The sequence below is a fragment of the Rhinatrema bivittatum genome, chromosome 8 (assembly GCF_901001135.1).
Source record: "Rhinatrema bivittatum chromosome 8, aRhiBiv1.1, whole genome shotgun sequence".
NCBI lineage: Eukaryota > Metazoa > Chordata > Amphibia > Gymnophiona > Rhinatrematidae > Rhinatrema > Rhinatrema bivittatum.
Window position 1 is genome coordinate 147,036,389 of NC_042622.1, and position 23,082 is coordinate 147,059,470.

At 45.7% G+C, this 23,082-nt stretch overlaps 2 protein-coding genes across 5 annotated transcripts in view; one reads left to right on the forward strand and one right to left on the reverse strand.

Moving 5' to 3' along the window:
* ARL2 (ADP ribosylation factor like GTPase 2) overlaps nucleotides 1-10,166 on the reverse strand; it is a 46,737-nt gene extending 36,571 nt beyond the window's left edge. Inside the window, exons 1-3 of one of the 2 annotated variants that reach the window (XM_029611282.1) lie at nucleotides 10,016-10,147; nucleotides 8,311-8,421; nucleotides 7,947-8,109 (exon numbers count right to left, since the gene is read on the reverse strand). In XM_029611282.1, coding sequence (XP_029467142.1) covers nucleotides 7,947-8,109; nucleotides 8,311-8,421; nucleotides 10,016-10,080 — 339 coding nt within the window. In that variant the 5' untranslated portion in view covers nucleotides 10,081-10,147. Of the gene's footprint in view, nucleotides 1-7,946; nucleotides 8,110-8,310; nucleotides 8,422-10,015 lie in introns of both variants that reach the window. The other variant, XM_029611281.1, reaches the window with a different exon arrangement.
* Nucleotides 10,167-10,237: 71 nt separating this feature from the next.
* Nucleotides 10,238-21,873, forward strand: SNX15 (sorting nexin 15). Of its 3 annotated transcripts, none has more exons than XM_029611278.1 (8): nucleotides 10,238-10,382; nucleotides 12,399-12,434; nucleotides 13,046-13,166; nucleotides 14,300-14,415; nucleotides 14,636-14,831; nucleotides 15,085-15,225; nucleotides 19,034-19,321; nucleotides 19,873-21,873. In XM_029611278.1, the coding sequence occupies exons 1-8, from the start codon at nucleotides 10,266-10,268 to the stop codon at nucleotides 19,977-19,979; spliced, it is 1,122 nt and encodes a 373-aa protein (XP_029467138.1). In that variant the 5' UTR covers nucleotides 10,238-10,265; the 3' UTR covers nucleotides 19,980-21,873. The 3 variants fall into 3 exon arrangements, with proteins under 3 accessions (XP_029467138.1, XP_029467139.1, XP_029467140.1); XM_029611279.1 differs by having other exon boundaries at nucleotides 14,636-14,819; XM_029611280.1 differs by having other exon boundaries at nucleotides 14,300-14,364.
* The last annotated feature ends 1,209 nt before the right edge of the window (nucleotides 21,874-23,082 follow it).

Consider the following 23,082-nt stretch of genomic DNA (forward strand, 5'->3'; position numbering starts at 1 on the left):
TATTGCTTGAAACTCTCTCTGTTATCTGACGTAAAGACTCTGGAAGAGTTTTCCACAATTTGGGGCCCCCTATGGAAAACATTAGGTCTCTTTGTGTTAAGTGTTTGTTCCGAGAGGAAGGCACCGTTAGAAGACCTTTGTTTTTGTGATCTTAGGGCTCTTTGTGGTATGTAATGTTGAAGTGTTACTCCTAATAAACATGGGTTAATACTGTTGATGGAGTTAGTACTCTGTATTGAATTCTTGATTGTACCGGAAGCCAGTGCAATATTATCAGTGAGGGGGTGATGTGTTGAATTTCCTTGTCCCTAGTAATAGGTCTAGCAGAGGCATTTTGAAGTACCTGTAGTGGTTTTAGTAGACCTAGTAATAGGAAATAGGTAGGCCTAGTAATAGGAAATTGCAGTAGTCCAAGTTTGAGAATATTAGTGTTTGTAGAACAGTGCGGAAGTCATGTGTTCTTAGCAGTGGTTTTAGCCGATGTAATATTCTCAGTTCGGCATATCCTGTTTTGATTAATTTGCTTATATGCTTTTTCAAAGTGAAATTCTCATCGACCTGAATTCCTAGGTCTTGTACTTGTTCTGAAGGTGTAATATTAATAATTCCTAAGTCTAAGGCTGGTGGTTTAATCATATTATCTCTCCTTAACCACACAATTTCAGTTTTTTGGGGGGTTTAGAGTCAGTTTCAGTTAAGAAAGTTTTTATTGTATTTCCTTCATGTATGTTGACAGAGACGATGAACGGAATGTAGAATGGTATGTCATCTGCATATAGGAAGACGTTGATACCTAGATTTGCTAGTAGTGCACAAATAGGTAGCAAATATATGTTGAATAGAGTGGCCGAGAGTGCTGAACCTTGGGGGACACCTGTATTGATTGGGAAGGCGTCAGAAATGTGATTATCCAGCTTGACTTGGAATGTTCTATCTTTTAGGAAGGAAGAGAACCATTTGTTAACATTTCCATCAATTACAATTTCTTTTAGCTAGTGGCATAGCAGGGTATGGTCAACTGTGTCAAATGCAGCTGTTAGATAGATTAGAACCAAGATATGATTCATTGTTGTTAAACCCTTGTTATATCAAGTCAGCTAAGGAAATGAGTAGGGTTTCTGTTGAGCAATGTTTTCTGAATCCAAATTAGTTTGCGTATAGTATATTGTTGTCTTCTAGGTGGTTCTCTAACTGTGATAATTCTGCTTTTTCTAGAACTTTAGGGATGAAAGGCAGGTTGAAATTGGAAAATTGGTTCTTACTTGCTTATTTTCGTTCCTGTAGTACCATGGATCAGTCCAGACAGTGGGGTTGAGCCTCCTGTCCAGCAGATGGAGACAGAGAAAAACAAAGGGTATCCTATATCAGGACAGTGTTCACCCTGCACCCCTCAGTATAAACGTTATCAAAGCAGAGAAACAGAGTTGAAAAAGAATCCGAATAAGATCAAGCAAGTAACCAAACATGAATAATATAACGTAAACTTGAAACAGTCCAAGAACAGCTCTTATATAAGATATCTATCTAGTAGATACATCCAGTGCCTCATATAGTACTGCCATATCATAGTTCTGCACTGAAGAAGGCATTCCCCATGTATCTGTGAAGAAAAAGCTTCAAGCAAGCTGAAAAGTAAATGTAGACAGGGCGGGAGTCTGGACTGATCCGTGGTACTACAGGAACGAAAATTAGCAAGTAAGAACCAATTTTCCTTTCCCTGTACGTACCTGAATCAGTCCACACAGTGAGATGTACCAAAGTTTCCCTAACTAGGGTGGGACCGAGACAGTCCCGCTCAAAGCACCTGTCTGCCGAAGGAACCAAAAACTGGCGCCTGTACATCAAGACGATAATGCCGAGCAAAGGTATGCAGAGATTTCCAAGTTGCTGCTCTGCAAATTTCCTATGGAGAGACTAGCTGGCTCTCCGCCCACGAGGTAGCCTGTGAATGCAAAGAATGGGCTTTTAAACCCTCCGGAACCGGCTGGCCCAGGCAAAGATAAGCGGACGCAATCGCCTCCTTTAGCCAGCGAGCAATTGTAGCGTTAAAGGCCTGTTTGCCCTTATTTGGCCTGCTCCATAAAACAAAGAGATGATCGGAGACACAGAACTCATAGGCAACCTTAAGTATTGCAGCAGAACTCTTTTAACATCCAAACGCCTCAGGTCCCCTGCCAGACGTGCTTGCAATATCTTCCAGAGAAAAGGCAGGAAGTTCCACTGACTGAATGACATGAAAGGAGGACACTACCTTAGGAAAAAAGGATGGAACAGTCTTTAGGGAAACCCCCGAATCCAAAAAATGGAGAAAAGGCTCCCTACACAAAACCTGCAGCTCAGATACTCTCCTGTCCGAGCAAATAGAGACTAGAAATATTATTTTGAGAGTCAAGTCTTTGAGTGTGGCCCGCCGAAGGGGTTCGAAAGGAGTCTCGCAAAGAACACGAAGTACCAGGTTAAGGCTCCAGGACAGACATGTAGCCCAGACAGGCAGATTCAAATGTTAGCCCCCTTAAAAAAACGGACGACATCCGGGTGGGTCGCCACCACATACCAATCTATTCGTCCCAAGAGGGAACCAAGAGCCGAAACCTGTACTCGAAAGGAGTGAGGCCCTTCTGGAGGAGAGAACCAGAGACACCGAGGCCTTGCGCGCAAAAACGCCGACTCGACACACATATTGTCAAACACTCTCCAAACCCGAACGTAAGCCAGAGAGGTAGACGTTTTACGGGCCTGCAACAGCGTGGATATCACTTCCTCCTTATAGTCCTTCTTTCTCAGTCGTCGTCGCCGCTCAAAAGCCAGGCCGTTAGACAAAAGTGATCTGCCTGATCGAAAAATATGGGACCTTTGTCGAAGAAGGTTGGGGAGGTGACCGAGACGAAGAGGACCGTAAACCACGGTCTCCGTGGCCACTCTGGCTCCTCGAGAACGACTGGACCCTTGTGAAGTTCTATCCTTCTGAGAACTTTTCCCACCAGAGGCCTTGGCGGGAATACGTAGAGGAGGATGTCACTGGGCCAGGGTAGGACTACGGCATCTACGCCTTCCGAGCAGTGCTCCCTTCTGCAACTGAAGAACCTGGGGGCCTTCGAATTCCACAAGGTCGCCATCAGGTCCAAGTGGGGAGCTCCCCACTTGCGTACGACTAGATCCATTGCCTCTTCGGACAACTGCCACTCTCCGGGATCTAGGAGTTGACAACTGAGGAAGTCGGCTTGAACATTCTCCTTCCCCGCGATGTGGGAGGCTGCCAGTTGCTCCAAATGTCACTCTGCCCAGGAGAGCAGTTTGCTGGCTGCCAGGGCTACCAGGCGACTCCTGGTGCCCCCCTGGCGATTGATGTAAGCTACCATGGTGGTATTGTCGGAAAGAACTCTCACAGCTTTGCGACGGACCAAGGGTAGGAAAGCCTTGAGTGCCAGCCGGACGGCTCGGCCTCCAGCCGGTTAATGTGCCACTTGGATTGGATCAAGGACCATTGGCCCAGAGTCGACTGATTTTGACACACCGCTCCCTAGCCTGAGAGGCTGGCATCCGTTGTTACAATAATCCACTGAGGAGTCTCCAGAGGCATGCCCTTCAATAGGTGGGTGAGTGAGTGAGAGCCACCACTGCATGCTGGTGACGGTAGATTCGGAGAGCAGTAGGGGTGTCCAAAACTCCTCCGAGACCGGCTTCCAATGGGCCAGCAAAGCTTTCTGTAAAGGACGCGTATGCCCAAACGCCCATGGAACCAAATCTATAGTTGAAGCCATAGAGCCTAGAACTTGGAGGTAGTCCCACGCCGTGGGCAAAGAGAGAGATAAGAGATGATGTACTTGAATCATGAGCTTGAGTGCCCAGACCTCGGACAGGAAAACCTTGGACACATGAGTGTCGAAGTGCGCTTCTAGAAATTCCAGGACCTGTGAGGGCTTGAGGTTGCTCTTGGAGAAACTGACTATCCATCCGAGGGAAGTGAGGACCGACAGAACCCTGCTGACCGCTGTCGCACAGAGCTTCTCCAACTTTGTCCGGATGAGCCAGTCGTCCAGGTAGGGATGGACTAGGACTCCCTCCCGCCGAAGGCCACCACCATTACCTTGGTGAATGTGCGAAGAGTGGTGGCGAGCCCAAACGGGAATTCCTGAAACTGAAATTGCTGGCCCAGGATGTTGAAGCGAAGATACTTCTAGTGTTCTTTGCGGATCGGGATGTGAAGATAGGCCTCCGTGAGGTCTGGGGGGCAAGGAATTTGCCTGTGCAAACCGCTGCTATGACCGCCCACAGGGTCTCCATCCGAAAATGGGACACCTTGAGTGCCTTGTTGACTCTCTTGAGATCCAGGATTGGCGAAAGGAGCCGTCCTTCTTGGGGACGACGAAGTAGATGGAATACTGGCCGGATCCCTGTTCCTCTGGGGGAACCGGGACTATGGCCCCGAGCTCTTGAAGCCTGTGGAGAGTCTGGCACACTGCTGGATGCTTCCGACTTCCGCAGGGAGATATCAAGTAGCGGTCCAGGAGATCCCGAGCAAATTCTAACTCGTAACCTCCTTCGATCACCTCGAGGACCCACTGATCCGTAGCAATTTTGGCTTCACGGTGCGTGAAGTGGAAGCATTGATGGATTCCTCCAGAGGTACCTCGATCCCAAGTTCATCCAGAACAATAGGGATCAGTGGATCAAGCTCTTCCCGTTTGAATAATCTTAAAACCCGTGGGTCATCACCTTCAACGGGCGGATTTGAGAGCGACAAATCTGGATCCTGATCCAGATCGGACAGAGGAGAGGGCTGAGAAGGATCAGGTGGGTCCGGCACAGTCCTGACCCTAGTGGTACCTGAGAATCTGGGGCCCCAGGGGCCTGTCCAATGGCTATCTGAGGGATCTTAGCCGGGGGGGGGGGGGGGGCCCGGGGAAGGATCCCCCTGTTCCTCTAAGCTTGCCAGTTAGGGCCTATGCAGCAACAGCACAAACTCTGTGGAGAAACGGTGTTGGTGCTTTTCCAGGCAACAGGGGAGAAAGAATCCCGTGGGAGGGGTCGGGGCTGCCCCCAGGGAGTCCACGGGACTTAAATCAGGCGGTGAATGAGTCAAATCCGGCTCCCCTCCCCCCTGAGGCTCCGAATCGGCAGCGAGATCCAGGCACAAAATGGCCACCATTCCCGCAGTTTTTCCTGAGGGAGCCGGCCTGGCTGCACACTTAATGGACCAACCTTGGGCCGTAGATTTTCCCGTCACCGTGGAGGGTCCCTCCCCTCCAAGTAAATAAACAGAGCACAGCCCTTCGCGGGAGAGCCGCGAAGCAGGCTCCCCGCAGGCTATGCAAACAGCTGAACGCGGCATCAGCAGCAGAAATTAACAGCCGCAGAGGAAAGGAAATCAGCTGTGCCTGCCTGAACTGAGATCGGGAGCCGGCGAAACAGCCCCGCTCCGTACCTTCCCCTGCCTGCAGGACAAACCAATCGCGGGAATTGCCTGGCTTTCTCCTATTTAAGTAATTTATTTTACTGTAGAAGAGCAGAGGCATTAATCATCTCTGCATAGGGATCGGAGGCATGCCACATCTCTAGGGTCAGCTAGGAACAAAAAAGGGGGAGAGACTGGACCACCAGTATCAACCTTAGGCAGGGAGAACAAAGGGTCACCGGGCATAGGAGGTCCTAGGCTGAATACTCAAGGGGAAAAATCCCCCCTAGGACCCTATAAGAGCTAGGAGACAAAACTGTCTCCTGTGGAGTTAAAACACTCTTTACTTTTTTTTTTTTTTTTACAGCTAATACTTGCTTGATCCTGTGAAAGTAGAGGCAAGAGGAAAAAAAACCAACCTCGCACTAAGAGAAAACAAAACAAATATAGCTAAAAGGAGGGAACCGCAGGTTCAACCATCTGCATCTGCTGGAGACAGAGAAATACTGGGGGGGGGGGCACAGGGTGAGCAATGTCCTGATATAGTATACCCTTTCAATTTTTCTCTGTCTCCATCTGCTGGATAGGAGGCTCAACCCCACTCTCTGGACTGATCCGGGTACGTACAGGAAATGTTCGGTAACTGTACCAAATCATCGAGTCTGCCAGTTTAGGACTGGTTTAATCACAACTGCTTTCAGGGGCGATTTGCGAATGTCATCACAGCCGCACGCTGCGTCCCAGTGAAGCTTGAGAGCGGGGCCTAGGCCAAAGGGCCGCTCAACCCGCCAAAAATGTCACGACTCCACAAATCCCCCACGGAGATGGGAATGCACATCAGATCAGAGCGCCGAGGCTTGGAGACCAGAAATAGAAGAGGAGAGAAGAATCCCTAAATCTCTCTCAGCTTACTATTTTTTTTCTTTAAACTCTTTACCTGAGCTCAGTCTATCCCAGCCGAGTACAGAGTCTGTCTCCAGCAGCAGGGAGAGAGGGTTAATGCCTTCACTGCTGCGTTTGGCTTCCTGCATCCACTAGCTTCTCAGCTGATTCTCTCCTGGCAGCTAAGTCCACGCCGAAAACCAGCTACCAGACCAAGGCACTCGACTGACGGAGGGATCACCAGATATCACCTCAGGAGAATTCAGCTGAGGGAGAGACCATAAGGTATCACCTCAGGAGACATGGTGCATGATTAATCCTTCTGTCTCTTTTTTTTTTTTTTTTAAATAAACTCAAGTAATCCCTAGTAGGGAGATGCACATCCACCATCTGCTGGTGGGCTGATGCCAGAGCAGGGGTATATATACCGCGATGTCAGCTTTGCTCAGTCTCCATCTGCTGGTAGAAGTGCATAACCCACTGGTCATGGATTAACCTGTCTGAATGCAGAGAAACATCACCACTTAAGTTCTAATGATGACTCACACCATCCGGTAATCACTGGGTCCCAGATAATCATCCACTATATCATCTGAAACATTGTCCCCACTGACAAGCACCAAGTCCAGTATCACTCCCTCCTTTGTGGGTTCCATTACCAGTTGATGCGGAGACTCCATGATATCTCCACTTCTGGGATGATACTGCAGTCATCATGTCCTAATCAACATTTGGCAGACTGTAACCTAGGAATCACCTAGGAATAACACCTCCTCTTTCATAGCTGAATATTGGAATGGAGGAGCAGTTTAGTGGTTAGAGCAGTGGGATACAAACCAGGGACGTCAAGGTTAAAATCCTACTACTGCTCCTTATGCCCTTGGGCAAGTCACTTGGGCAAGTCACTAAGGAACAAATTTAGAACCCGATTTATTAAGGCTTTTCTTCCATTCTGTGTCCATGGGAAAAATGCTTAGTAAATGAGGCCCTTAGATTATGAGCCCTTGGAAACAGGGAAATATCTACAGTACTTGAATGTAATTTGCTCTGAAGTGGCTGAAAGGCAGAATATAAATCAAATAAATAACCTCCATTAAATCTATATCCATTTATTTCTTCTGCCTGCAAAGAAAGTTCAAGTATCACACCAGTATAGATTGGTGTCCCACTTCCACTTTCCAGATTAACCCACAGAGCCACCTCTGTATTTCATAAGCCCTGATGTTCTGTTGGTTTAATATTTTTTCTTATATATATAGTGTCACTCCTCCTCCTTTTCTTCCTACTATGTCCTTCCTAAATAGCCTGGAATAACTATATCCAAATAGTGGTTTTCTGTCAACCATGTCTCCGTGACAGCCACTACCACAATCTCTTCCATGGCTGTCTCTAGATCCAGAACTATTTCATGATGGGCATTAGTATACAATTTTCCAGATGATGTTCTTTTCTCCTATTTCTATAACAAGTGTTTAATGTTTTACATAACTGAGGGCTTTTTTCACCCATCAGGTCTGTGGTTAATGAATTCTAAAGATTATTTAATTCTTTGGAAAACAGCAAAAGCTACTCAAATTAAGTCAGCTAGGTACCCAAAGGAAAATGTTTTCACCTTGAGATGAGCACAGGCCCATGTAGACAGCAGCGGATCCAGGGATCAGTTACTCACCTCCTCCACCAGTAGGCTGGCCAATTCCTGGCTACAATCCTGTAGCCGTAGTCTGTCTGCACTATCCACCACCCAGATGAGTCCATCTGTACTCTCAAAATAATTCCTCCAGTAGGAGCGTAGTGATTTCTGTCCACCCACATCCCAGATGTTCAGTTTAAATCTAGACAGAATGTGAAGAAAATTAAAACAGTTTTGATTCATATTCAAGACAGCTGCAAGCATGAGATCTGGTCATCCATTTTTATTTCTAGGTGGCCAAATGACCACTGACCTCAGCTTTCAGGTGTGTGGGGGAAGGGAGAATAAGCAGTTTTATAACCCTGGTATAAAAAGGGCAGAGGGTGCCAGGGGCCTCACTCACCCTCTATGTTCCAAGGTCTTGATATTAAAACCCAACGTGGGCGAGATTGTGTCTACATCCTCCCCGTTGAACTTCTTCAAAATGGTGGTTTTCCCAGCATTGTCCAGTCCCCTGGAATAAACTCGTTAAGGGGAACAAAAAATGAAACAAACAAAGCTTTTCCAGCAGCTACTTTCTTCATTTTCCCAGGCTTCCTGCCTCAGGCCTTCAGCAAATCTAGCAATAGCCTCAACTACTTTATCCAAGGGAAGAAGTCTAAACTGCTCTGTCTGGGGCAGGGTGGAAGGCCTTACTGGCTGATGAAAAATACACTGCTGACAGGATTCTGTACTGCAAGGTTTCCCAACTGTGGTTCAGAGCTCCAAATGGTGACTCCAATTGAAGACAGTATGACCCATGTGTCAGAACTGGCAGCAGCAGCATTAATAGTGTAAGTTAGTGTGGGGCCTGTGAGCCACAACTTGTTCACAAGCCCTGCCTTTGAATGAGCTTGTGTGGTAATAGGAAGCCCTGCATGAGAATAATTCAGGGCCAATACAGGGTCTTTGAGCTTGTACCAAGTCCTGCGCTAACTTTCAGCACTAATACTGCTGATGCTTGCAGATCACGCTCGGGTTTGGGACCAGTCATGAGGGGAGGCTGACTGTGCACAGGCCAGTGGATAGTGTCACTGTTCCTCTCACCTCACCCATCACTGAACTTACCCAAGAGAAAAATATTGCTCCTGTCATCAGCCTTCCATCTCTTCCCACCAGTTGTCATCCACCTTTTACCTGGGGCTCAAAGGAAATCACTGATCTTAGCTGAGGCAGTGGGGGGCAGCTATTTGAAGGAGGTATTGTTTGATGAGAGAGATCAGATGCAGAAGGGGTTTCAGAGTTGGAACAGCTGGAGCGGGATTGGTATAGAGGGTGAGAGCGGGGGGAATGATAAGCAACTGTGGATGTAAGAAGAGCTGACTGTAAGAAGGGATCAGCTGAGGGGGTGGAAGAGCAGGAAAGGCAGAGATGAGGCTTGGAGTGAGAGGGACGATGGAGGACAGGAGTGAGATAGAAATGGAATGAGAGAGAGGGAAAGATCGAGGATGTTGACTGCTATATAAAGGGCTTGGGTGAGAGAAAAGCAACTGAGAGGGGGGATACAAAAAAGGCAGGAAGGGATCAGAGAAAGGGGATAAACTGGGTAGGTAAGAGGATGTGGGAGATGTACTTGGGAATCAGCTGGAGGGGAGGATGTTAAAATGGTCTTTTGGATAGGGTGAAGGTTGAAAGAAGATTGACTAGAGAGGGTGGAGGTTGAGCAAGAGCAGAGGATCAGCTGGAGTGCGGTGAGGATAAGAGTGAAGTGATTGTTGGGGAAAGGGGGGACTGCACCCCTACTGATTTGTTTTGGTTGTCTGGAGTCATGTGAATTTTCGAGTGCTAAAATGGGCATCACCATGGCTAAAAACGTGGGAAGTCCTGCTGAACCTTTCATTCACGTTACATCTCTGACAGGGCATTAACGATAACCGCTCTCATCTCTAACACACGCACCTCTCCCCAGCCCAGGGCATAGGCCCGTCCCAGTCGGCGTTACTGTCCACTTCCCCTCCGTGACACAACACTACCCAGGGAGGCGCGAGGAAAGTGTTACTACCCCCTCCCGAAAGACGGTTGGGGGAGGGAGGGTCTTTCCTCGTCCCCTCCCGCGAGAAGCAGGATACAGCATGAGCAGCCGCACTTCGCGCTCCTTCTGCTTCATCTTCTTGAGGATGGTTAACAAACCCATCTCCTCCCGTCCTCAACGCTTCCACCGCCACCAGGAACCCTGGGTGGGGAGCATGCGCACACGGAGCTCTGAAAAGCTGGGGCTCGGCGTTAGCAGGTGACGTCCATCGGAAGGAGGCGTGGCTCCGCCGCCGCCGCCACCACCACCACCACCACCAGGGTCTCTCCCTGCGCTTGCTCCTTGCCATGTCCTGCCGGGCTGCTGGCGCTGGCGGCTGCAAGGAGGAATACGAGCGGCACTACGCCGTAACTGAGACCCGCACCCACGAGAAAGGATTTACGGAGTACCAGGTCACCGCCCAGGTGCGAGGCGCACTTTTAAGGGTGGGCCGTTACGTCATCGAGGAAGAAGGGACGCGAGCCTGGGGGTCCCTTAAGGAAGCGTGATGGAAATCATCCTGGGATCTCTTAAGGAGGAACTAGGGAGATAGAGGAGGAGGACGATGTGATCATAAGTATTTTAAACAAGAATGAAGATAATACTGGATTCCCTTAAAGAGGAGAGTAATCCTGGGAGAGGGATGAGGGGAGGTCTGTTAAGGAGAACTGAGATATAGTTAGGGCTTCTGATTTTAGGTTTATTAGATAAATAATTTCCCCTAATACTCTCTCACCTCTCCTTTGCCTAGCTTGGATCCTCCACTTTCTTTTTGTGGGGTTTTTTTCATACTAATGACTCCTCAGCTGCACAAATATATGTATTTAATTCAGCTGGAAAAGGTACCCAACAAGTATCAGTGCTGCAAAAACACAGATTTTTGGTACCTACAAAGACTCTCTAATTAAATGGAAAATAAATACCTACATTTATGATTTATAAACATCTAAAATCAGAAACCCTACATATAATGGAAAGGTCTGAGACTATGGTGTGCATACTGTAGTAATCCCTTAAAGATGAATTGTGGAAGAAAATCTTGGGTTCCCATTTTTTGGGTGTAGAGTTGGCTATAATCCAGGAGACCATTGAATGGGGAAGATAACACTCGACTTTTTTTTATGGCTGGCCAGTTTCCTCCTCCTCCTCCTCCTTATTTATTTATTTGATTTATATTCCGGTTTTTTTTCAGCACTTCAAAGCAGATTACATTCAGGTACCTTTGGCCTTCATCTCATTTGGAGCCAGCTATATCATTAGCCTTCATTTGCAACTACTGAGGATTTTTCTCCTATATTTTGATTGCCAACTGGTTCCAGATTCACCCCAAAGGTTTGATCCATCCTGGGCTTACCCCATTGTATGTAGGAACTTGTAGTTTTACTTTTTCAGGAATGACAAAAGGGAAATCTGAACTACAAGTCCCTGCATGCAATGTGGTAAACCCAGTACAGGATTAAATTTGTCAGGTGAATCTGGAGCCGGTTAACAACTCTTATGTTGTAATCCCCCACCTAGCCCAGCCTTTGCAGTGATAGTCCTTTGCCAGGACTATAAACCTCAGCTCCCTTTACAGGCATCCTAAGTCCGGAAATTAAATGTGACTGTTGAGTAGTGACTAGGAGTCAGCTTTGTCTCCCCTCCATCCCCAGGGGCTGTGAATGCTGCCTCTACAGCTCCAGTCAGCCCAGGGGGTAGAAACCAGGCTTGGGAATTCATCCCAGAGTGCAACACTTGCTACTGTGTCATTGAGTCAAACCAACTCTGATCTAGTCTTAAAGAAGAATTTAGGGAAATAAACCTGGAGACTCTTAATGACCATCAGTGAAATAATGCTGAAGACCTTGAGGGGGAACATAGTAATACAGTAAATGACAGCAGATAAAGACCCAAAAGGTCCATCCTGTCTGCCCAGCAAGTTGCTTGGGTTGTAACTACTGCTCTGTACAGATTACACCCCCCCTCCCACCCTGTGCCTCTGTTAAGGGTGGTAACTACCATTCTGTGCAGGTTACCCCCATAAAGAAATATTACATCTAAAGTTAGCAATAGGTTACTCCTTTTCTTCATTTCAATCCTCCAGCCATTAAGTATTCTCTGTGTTTATGAAGTATTATTGGATTTGCTTAAATGGGTGGGGAGAAAAATCTGAGATCCTGTAAAAGGTAGGAAAATAGATAAACAGGAGATCCTTTAAGGAAGAATGGGGGAGATCTCTGTGTACCCTTTGGGAGAGCGGGAGAAAGAGATAATCCCTGAGACCCTTTAGAAGCAACAAGGGAGAAAGAAGATACAATTTTCAAGATGACAACGTGTACATGAGTCAAATGAATGCAAATATACTTAATATTTATTGTGAATTTCCTGAAAATCAAACCCGGTACCCAGGATTGAAATGAGCCATAATCTAGTCTATTTCATTTTGTTTAATTTCTCACTAGTTCATTTCAAAGAAGAATCCAGAGGATGTCAAAGAGGTAATGACTCTTTAATATTTCTTTAACATTATCATATTAACATTTTCACAAAAAGTCCTGGGAAATCAATGGACCCAAAAAAACAAACCGGAAAACACTATGACTGTATACCACTGCTGAATTTTGACCCACATGATCACTTTCAAATCCAATGAAATTAAGTTCTTCTACACAGGTAGCCCCTGAGACAGCTCTTCATATGGAGCGAAACTCGGAAAATGTCAGAATAAAGTTTCTTTTTATACACCGATCTTCCTTTTTTTTTTTTTTTTTTGGGTCGCTACACTTGGAAATCAATGTACACAGTTAGCTAACAAATGCTGACAGAAAACATGTGGCTAGTGAAATGGCTCCCTGAAGGCTGAGCATACCCCCTCCCCTCTCTATATGTGAGGCATATATATATATATATAAGTATACCTTTCTGTCACTGACTCGCTGTGCATAACTGGAGCAAGTCACTTTATTGCTCAGTGCTCACTGCTTGGACTCCATACAGTGCTGTCTTCCAGCCCTCTCCATGAGCTATCCCCATAGGCCCTCGTACTGTAAGTTCTTGATAGACGGGACCTTCTCACCCCACGATCCATGCTGTGTCCTTGTCCTTGCAGATAGTGATTTGGAAGCGGTACAGCGACTTTAAGAAGCTCCATACAGACCTCTCCTACACCCATCGTAACTTGTTCCGCAGGATGGAAGCATTCCCGGCTTTCCCCAAAGCCCAGCTCTTTGGTAAGGATTAGGGTCCGGTTCCACTCAGCAGTGATTCCAAAGCCTATAGCCATCCTCGTTTTTATTTATTTATAAAACTTGTCAATACCATAAAAGCAGTTTACAAAAAAAAAATCACATATATAATTTAAAAGTATAATTTATAATACAAATCCATATAAACAATATACATATCTACAAATACAAATAACTTAAAAGAAAAAAACTGAAGAAAAGGAAAGATCCTTCTGCACTTATCCTCCCACAACTCTTCCCAGAGACCAAGTCACTATCTCCCCAGATTATCACAGCTCTGCTCCATATCCATATCTTCCCACTCACCCTGAACTATTCTGAAAAGAGAACAGATAAGCTGTGACCAATTTCCGAAATTTTAAATAATTGCCCTCATTTCTTATCGTCACAGGCAAATTTTTCCATACCTGCGGGGGCGGCGATAGCGGTAAAAGCCCATTTTGAGCCATGACTAATTCTAAATTTAAATCCATACAGCAGCTCTAACTGCACAGTCTGTGAGGTACAGAGTGGCCGCCTAGAATTGTGCCATGACTGTTTAGATGACAAATACTGAAAGCCATTTAAACGTAAACAACAAAAAGCTAGCATAATCATTTTAAATTTTGCCCTATCTACTATGGGAGGCCAGTGCAGCGAGGCTAAAATTGGTGAAACCCTATCTCTCCTAGTTTTCCTACATACATCCTTGCTGCAGTATCTCTTTGCAGGGATCTTTTGTGGCAGGAAGTTATGTAGGGAATTCCTCTGGCAATACTGTGATTCAGGTCTCAATCTGGTTCTCAGGGGACAGGTGTCTACATCATTGAATCATCAGCATAGCTGGCGGTGCTTGGCCCCACCACCAAGTGGGCAAGGAATGAATTGCTGAGGAGACTGGCCCAACCCTCTGACCCCTAGGGAACCTTCTACAACACAGCAGAAGCATGTTTGGTGAGGGAAGGAGAGTGTATGGGGTGCTTGCTTTATAAGTGAATGAAAAACTATAAGTTGTGGGTGAGTCTTCTTTTGCAGTGCAGCAATGTATTTTGGGATGGATATCAAGGCTGAGCGATTCAGGTTCCAATCCCACCAACTCCTGGAGAGCACACGTTACCTTCTAAATGTTCCTTCCACAGGACGCTTTGAGGCTGCAGTAATCGAAGAGCGGCGGCGAGGGGCAGAGACTATGCTGAATTTCACTGTGGGTATCCCAGCCCTGAACAATAGCCCCGAGCTCAAAAACTTCTTCAGGGTACAGATGCCATTAACTTTTTCACTTTGGGGCCAATGTCCTAAGCATTCTTCACACACATGCACAATGAGAAGAATCCTTTAGTACACCAGGGGCCTGTTTTTCACTTACACACTGGTCATAGCCGTCACCTCTCGGTGCTTCCAGTTGGCTGGAGGGGATTTCACATGGACTGGCCACTGAGGTCACCTCTGTCTGTCCTTGTTTTTCCACTTGACAGGGTGGGGAGGTGAGAAGGAAGGCAGATGTGGTGGAGGCCAGAAGTTCGCAATTGTTACTACCTCCACCTCTACTTCCAGAGGGTGCTGAGCTGTGTCAGAACCTCGAGGTGTTGGAAGACAGTGGTGTGGGAGAGATGACTGCAGTGCTCTCCGAAGAAGGAGAAAACAAGGCGGAAAACTTAGGTTTGTATCCAGGTAAAGCTGTTGTTCCCTGATGAGACCTGAATGGGGAGTAAGGAGAAGAGGTCTTGTAGGGAGATAATCCCCGACGAGAGCCAGATGGGAAGAAATATTGAGAGACTTCTAGTAAGGAGAGGATCCCTGATGAGAGCCGGTGAAAAGATGGGAAAGGGAGGGGGAGGCCCAGATAACACCAGTCCAGCCCTACGTTCCCAACTTTTGACCTATGGTGTCTCTCTCTCTCTTTCTGCTTTCTCCCTTTCGTTAGCGGATGTCCCACTGGCCTTGGAGCAGGAGGCAGAAGAGGAACTGGATCTGCTGTTCGACTGCCCAGGAGAAGAGGAAGAGGCTCCGTGCTGCCCACTCTTGCACCACGAACTGGCTCTGTTTGATCCCTGCTTTAACCAAGGTGTGAAAGAGACTTCATGGCCCTTCCAGAATTAATAATATAGGGTTTATTTTCATGTAGTAGTGATGCCCAGAAGTGTCAGCAGATGGGCTATTTAGTAGAAATCAGATGGCTATTTGAAGGTGATTGCAGGGCTGAAAATACCAGATGATGAGGTCCCTGTCCCAAAGACCTTACTGCCATTTTTATTTTATTTAGAGGTCAATATCCAAAACCCCTTAAAATGGGTAATTATCCGGCTAAGGTTAGCTGGAAGAATTATTTGGGATATTCAGCGGATGAAATGTTCTGCTGAATATTGAGGATTAAAATTATCTGGCTAACTTTAGCTGGATAACTTTTAACTTTAAACCTAACTGGTGATATTCAAGTTTATCTGGCTTCATGTGGCCATATAACGTTAGCCTATATTCAAAAGAATTTAGCTGGTTAAGTGGCAATACTGTAAAAAGAAAAAGAAAGCACCCAAAGTCACACAAATGGGCCCTGCTGGGCCGCGTCCCCCTCCCCAAACCCCTTGAAGTAATCAATGAAAATAAATTCAGGGTTGGCTTACTCGTCAGAGATTCTTCTTACAGAAATGCTGGTAGTTTATGCTGTCAGAGTGACGCTAGAAGCTTCCAGAATCGCATGGGCCAGAAAGACCTTTGCAAATGTACTGGGTGGTCGGGAGGATAAGGGTTGAGTTGGGAGAAAGAAAGGAGAGGGGGCATTACTGTCAAATTTTCCTGACAGGATGGGGGGGCCTCTATCGACTGGTGAGCGGACTCCTGGATTTTTATTTTTATTGACTACGTGGAGGGGTTTGGGAGTAGAGGAACTTGGCCTGGCAGGACCCATTTGTGTTACTTTGGGTGGGAGGGGATTCTGTGATTTTTTTTCTTTTTTTTTACAGTATGGCCACTGTGGTGGATATAGTAAGGTTGACTACAACAAACAGATCTGTCAGAAACCTTTTATTATAAGGAATAAGGCACCCGATTTCCCTATGAGGAAAAGCTAAAGAGTTTAGGACTCTTCATCTTGGAGAAGAGATGGCTGAGGTTTATAAAATAATGAGTGGAATGGAACGAGTAAACATGAATCGGTTGTTTACTCTTTCAAAAAGTACAAAAACTAAGGGACACACAATGAAGTTACTAAGTTGTACATGTAAAACCAATAAGAGAAAATATTTTTTTACTCGGCGCATAATTAAGCTCTGGGATTTGTTGCTAGAGGATGTGGTGAAAGCTGTTAGTGTGGCTGCATTTAAAAAAGGTTTGGGACAAGTTTCTGGGGGGAAAGTCCATAAACCATTATTAAGGTAGAAATACAGAAATCTATTGCTTATCCCTGGGATAAGCAGCATGGACTCTATCCACCCTTTAGGATCCTGCCAGGTAGTTTGACCTGGATTGGCCACTGTTGAAAACAGGATACTGGGATTGAAGGACCTTTGGTCTGACCCAGTATGGCAAATCTTATGTTCTTATGACCTTTTATTGGGGGAAAATGGTGGCAACTGGCCCAGAGCCTAGGAGGCGCTCCATGCCCCATTAGACTACCAGGGATTTCTTCTAAGGAAGGAGGGGCTGCATGGGAGGGGGGCGGGGGCTAAAATGGCTCCCACCACGGTGATTGGATCCTGCAGGGGTGGGGGGAATTGTAGTATTTGAAAAGGCTGGGGTTTGGGTAGGTGTTTCTGTGCAGCTTTCCAAACAATTTTTTCTACCTTTTTTTTTTTTTTTACATTTGGGCTGCCTCTACAGGTGGTGGGGGGGGCGGTAGATGGGGGTCTACCAAGATCCCCGGTGTGGGGGTTGTTTAGGGGCACTGGTGGCCCTTTAAGATGATGGCAGCCCTGTGTGAAGAGGGCTGCCATTGCAAATTGTTCCTCTCCCCCCCCCCCCCCCCCCCCCCCCCCCCCGATACATTTCCTTGCTAAGTTTTTCTGTGAGAAAAAAATATCATGGGGAGCCACCACAATAGTTTTTCGTGAAAGGGAAAAATACAACAGGTATTTGTCCCCTCCTGTGATAAAATATCATAGCTTAGTAAAGGACCCCTTTAGCTGAATGTCATTGAAAATTGGCTAAGTTAGCCCCAGAACGCTTTTTTATTTAATCTGGCTAAATTTGAGCCAGATGATGACTTAAATATTCAAAGGTTATCCAGCTCAATGCCTTTGAATATGGACCTCTTAGATTTTAGCTCATGTCTTTTCATTGGTAGCTCAAAGCGATTTACATCCAGATACAGTAGGTTATTTCCCTGTTCCCAGGGGGCTTGCAGTCTTAGGGGCCTATTTACTAAACATGTTGTCCCATTTTGTAACTAAGGGAAAAATGCTTAGTAAACTTACCGGGTCATTCATCATAATCGGGCCGATACAGTAAAGTCTGCGGGAGAGCGGGCGAATGCCCACTCTCCCGGCACGCGCACCGGCCACTCGCCGGTGCGTGCGATGCAGTATTTAAATTAGGCCCGGCGGTAGATCCGAGCAAAAGGAGGCGCTAGGGACACTAGCGCGTCCCTAGCGCCTCCTTTTTGACAGGAGCGGCGGCTGTCAGCGGGTTTGACAGCCGATGCTCAATTTTGCCGGCGTCTGTTATCGAGCCCGCTGACAGCCACGGGCTCGGAAACCGGACGCTGGCAAAATTGAGCGTCCGGTTTTCGGCCCGACAGACGCTGGCCGAATTCAAATGTATTTTTTTTTTTTTTTACTTTTTTTTACTCTTCAGGACCTCCGACTTAATATCGCCATGATATTAAGTCGGAGGGTGCACAGAAAAGCAGTTTTTACTGCTTTTCTGTGCACTTTCCCGGTGCCCTACCTTTGGGTCGGCGCTAATTTCTGAAAGTAAAATGTGCGGCTTGGCTGCACATTTTACTTTCTGTATCCCACGTGCATACCTAATAGGGCCATCAACCTGCATCTGCATGTTGAGGGCACTATTAGGTGCCGCGGGTTGGACGCGCGTTTTCCTCCCCTTACTGAATAAGGGGTAAGGGAAAACGCGCGTCCAATAGCAGCTAACAGTGCGCTCTGTCGGAGCGCACTGTACTGTATCGGCCTGAATGTGTTAGGGCCCGAATGCACGTTAAATGCATCTAATGTAAGCGATACGCAATACAAGTTAGCATGCACATTTTAAATTTGTTATGCAAGTGGGAGGGGCTAATGCAAATTGGGGTCTTCTACTGCAGAATGCAGTAGATTAATACACAGTAATGCAGAATTTAACTTCAGAAATAACAACAGCTTTTGTTTTTATGTGCGCAGCCGCAACCATTATATGAGAGAGAGAAAGACTGAATTGTACATATCAACTCCTCTTGTACCTTTCATCAATTCAAATGATAGAAATTCTTCAGGGATTTCAAATTTGCAGTTAGTTCCTCTGACTGTGTATGTAACACCACCCTGAGCTGAATGTGCCCCCTATAGCAATTTGCTGAATCTAGGTGTTAGTTTGTACCTGAGGCAAGGGAGGGTAAAGTGACTTAGTGAAGTCACAAGGTGTGTTAGCAGAATTTGAACCCTGGCTTCCCTGGTTCACAGCCCGCTGCTCTAGCCACTACTATTCTGTTCCATTTATGTGAAACGTTATCCTGCCTTTATAGCAACTTTAGGAAGACTTGGGTTTGACTGATAAAAAAAATCGTAGAAATCCAGCTAATCCCTGGAGCCTTCTCAGCCCAATAAGCAGGAGGGAATGGAACTTGGGTCTCCTAACCTCTGCAGCACTCTCAAGCCTGAGAATCAGGACCCCAGGCTGGGAATGGAATCCAGGTCTTGTCATCTCATTACTCCTTTTGTTTGCAGACAGGGACCCTTCCAGCCTATCTCATGAAGAAGAGCTGGGGTCCCTGGTCATGGAGCCCTCCAGCGAGGACAAACTCCCTGTCATCCAGGACCCTCTCTGGAGCCTGCCTTTCCATCCTGGAGATGCCCCTTCTGAGTCGGCAGAGGGATCCCCAAACCTCGGGGACTACTTGGTGCTGGCCACTGAACAGATCAAGCAAGCATTGGAGAAAGAGGCAACCGAGGACTTCAGGGGAGCTGTGCAGAGTTATAAAGATGGCGTGGACATTTTACTGAAGGGCATGCAAGGTAGGGAGCTTACAAAACCAGGAGGTCACATAGAACAAAACTTAATCCCCCATGTTCAGCCATGGACTAGCAGAGAGACGGGAGTCTCGCCTCCTGTTACTCCTGTCGCTTCAGGTATAATTCCAGAGTCCAATGGAGTAAACCTCCTCAGAAGGGAGGCCCAAGCATTGATACTGTTATTTTTATAGGGTGCTATGACGGGTGTTCCCTCAAAGTTTTGAAAGATAATGTGCAGAAAACCTTGTGCATCTTTTTATAAACCAAGTTCAAATTTGTGCACAACGAGCCAGTATAGTGCAAATAATATTGGGATTTCTTGGGCGTGCTATGATTTACTGGGTGTGCATGCACATGTGCACAGCTTAGTGGGAACAGTGATGCCAGTACCTTTTATCAGTATAAGAGAGCTCTCCAATCTAATCCAGCCCACATCACCATAAGAGAGGCATTGCACGCATCCTCAGCTGACTGAGCTGCTTAAGTCATTGTATCCACCAGAAATCAAAGAGCCAACCTTAAATACATCCTCTTTTCTGCTTGGCCCTCCATAGGGGACCCCAGTGCGGCTCGGCGGGAAGCAGTGAAGAAGAGGACCGCTGAGTACATACAGCGCGCGGAAACGCTTGTCTGCCTGCACCCAAAGGCTACCCAGCCCTGACAGCACTCCCAAGATCCAGGAGAGGAAGGATCCAAAGCTGCTGCAGCCAGAAAGACTATCTTCCAGAATTTCAGTGCGTCATGATGTGCGACTTTCAGCGTCTTCAGTTTACTGGTTAAAATTTTTTTTTTTTTCCTTTTGAGAAGACGTCATGCAAAGTACAGGATATGTTCCGGGTTGAATTTATGCTATTGGACAACAGGAAAAATTCCCCACCGCCTAGGCTTTCCTGTTCATTTTCTCTTTGCGGGTCCCTGGAATGTGCCATAAAATTATTATTTTTTTTACCCCAATGAACCAATGCAGATGTGAGTCGGCCTTTCCAGAGTAGCAGCACACACAGAGATGAATTAGCCCAAGGGCTCTTTTTGATTTCCTGTGCCTTTTATCACTAAAGAGACTCTTTAAGAGGTTTTTTTGTGTGACTATTGACTTCTGCATATTCATCTCCCCCTCCCCCCACGCTATGTTGTTAGTAATTTTGGTCCTAATACTGTGTTTTTAATATAACTTGCGCTGTCTGTGCACTGAGGACCTGTTTTGGTTGGAGATTCACTGTAGGGTCAATTTTAAGACCCGCGCGCAGTTCCTGGCGCACGCACATGGAGGCGCCGATTTTATAGCATATGGGTTCACACTTGCACGCACAACGGGGGGGGGGGGATTTTGTAAAGAAACGCGCAGTGATGCAATAGGGCCTCCCCCAGTTCCCTGAACCCTATCTAACCTTCCTACCTTTTCCCTTCTTCTCCCCGACCCCTAACCCCTACCTACCTACCCTATTTTGTTTTATAACTTACCTGCTCTGATGAGCAGATGTAAGTTACACCTGCCGGCGTGCACTTCCCCGGGACAGGGCCTAATGGCTGCTGTCCCGGTTGGCCCCCACCCCTTTAATATAGCCCAGCACTTTGGCGCGTATCAGGGGATACGTGCGCGTGGCCGGGCTGTTTGTAAAATGCGCGCGGCGTGCGCATGGCCCAGCCACACGCGTATCCCCCGGTTTTTGCACGTGCAGGATTTTTAAAACTTGGCCCTGTGATTTCATTAAGCTATTGCTAAATGTTTTAAGTTCTTCAGCTATGGGTTCAGGCAGATGATTTCATGAATGTGTTTTTTCAATGCATTTTAGAATGCAGTGTTTATCATTGGATGTTCCCATCCACTGAGCAGATATCTCATGAGCAGTCACATGCCCACTACCCCACCAGAAAAGAGGTACAGCACAGGCAGCAGCAGTGCAAGCTTTCCTCACATATACAGTCCCATCACAAAACAAGTACAGGTAGCAGCAGTGAAAGATTCCCACACACACATACTGCCCTACCACAGAAGAGATACAGCACAGACAGCAGCAGTGAAAGATTCACACATACACACACACACATATGAGGTGCATCATGAGCAGCAGCAGTGCAAGCTTCCCCAGTGCTTTGGCCTTTACCGAGGAAGATGTAAGGCCGATATCCATCACATCCAGAATATACAGCACACTGGTGAATATTTATAAATTTACAGTCCCTCTAATTTTTTTATTAGTTTCTTTGCACTAAAATTTTCATATCCGAAAAATGATTTTTTCTTTAAAAGTGAGGTACTCTTAAGCACAAATTAGTTTTTAAATAATATATGTTTATATTTTTTATTTTTTGAAGTTTTCTTTTGTTTTTCTTTTCTTTTTTAACTTATGCATTACTTACTTGGAAAGAGAAAATCTCAGACAGCCACTGTGGAAACCTCCAACTTCCATAGTGTTTTATAGCTTCAAGCCTGCACACAGGCTGCCATCACAGGAGGAAAAAAACTATGTTTCTTTCATCATATATTAGATTCTCAAAACAATTTTTTATTCAGCCATTTATAAAATGTTTTTCATTAAAATGTTCCACTTGGATATGAAGGTGCTTGATATCTCTTATATGTTGTAGTAACTTTATGGACAATATCCAAATAAAACAGCCTCAATAGTATTTATTTTATCCAACATCAAGCTGGCATAGCCATGTTTTGCTAATTGAGTTGCATCAAGGTTATGTCATAAAACTTTGTGAGCTCCAACTACTTCTTTCTTCACCTACTCGGCCGATTTCCATGCCGGAAGTGATATTTAAAGGTGATGATTCAGAGGAACTGCAACAAATCTCAGTAAACCTAGAAGAATTACTAGGGGAAATTGACAAACTAAAGAGTAGCAAATTGTCTGGACCAGATGGTATATATCCTAGAGTGCTGAAAGAACTGAAAAATAAAATTGCATACCTACTGTTAGTAATGCCAGTTTCTAAAAAGGATTACAGAGCAAGCTGGGAAACTACAAACCAGTGTCTGATGTGAGTGCTGGAAAAAATGGTTAAACCTATTCTAAAGAACAAAATTACTGACTCTATAGATATGAATAAATATACATAGATACCTGACTCTATTTTAAACACCAAATTTTCATTTTATTATTCACTTAATTTAACATTCACATAAAACCCTTAAAACATCATTCACTCATACCACATTCATACCACATAATGTAATATTGCACCTATCCCTTACCCCTTAAATACATACATTTCATATTACATACATGTAATTTTTTCAACAATTTCACATAATTTGACCCTGTAGATAGACATAGTTTAGTGGGACGAAGTCAAAATGGATTTAGACAAAAATCTTGCCTCACCAATTAGTGTGAATAAACGTTGCTAGAGGTGAGCCAGTTGATAACAGTGTATCTGGATTTTCAGAAAGCATTTGACAAAGTACCTCATGAAAGACTTGAAAAAATTAAAAAGTCATGGGATAGGAAGTAATGTTCGATTGTGGATCAAGAACTGGTTAAAAGAAATCAGAATAGGACTAAATGATCAATGTTCTTAATGGAGAAAGATAAATAGAGGCGTGCCCCAGGGATCTGTACTAGAGCTGCTGCTTTTTAACATATTCATAAATGATCTAGAGATGGGAGCAATAAGTGAGGTGATCAAATTTGCTGATGAAACAAAATTATTCAAAGTTCTTAAATCACAAGAGGATTGTGAGAAATTGCATGACTGGGAGACTGGGCATCCAAATGGCAGATGATATTTAATGTGGATGTGTGCAAAGTGAT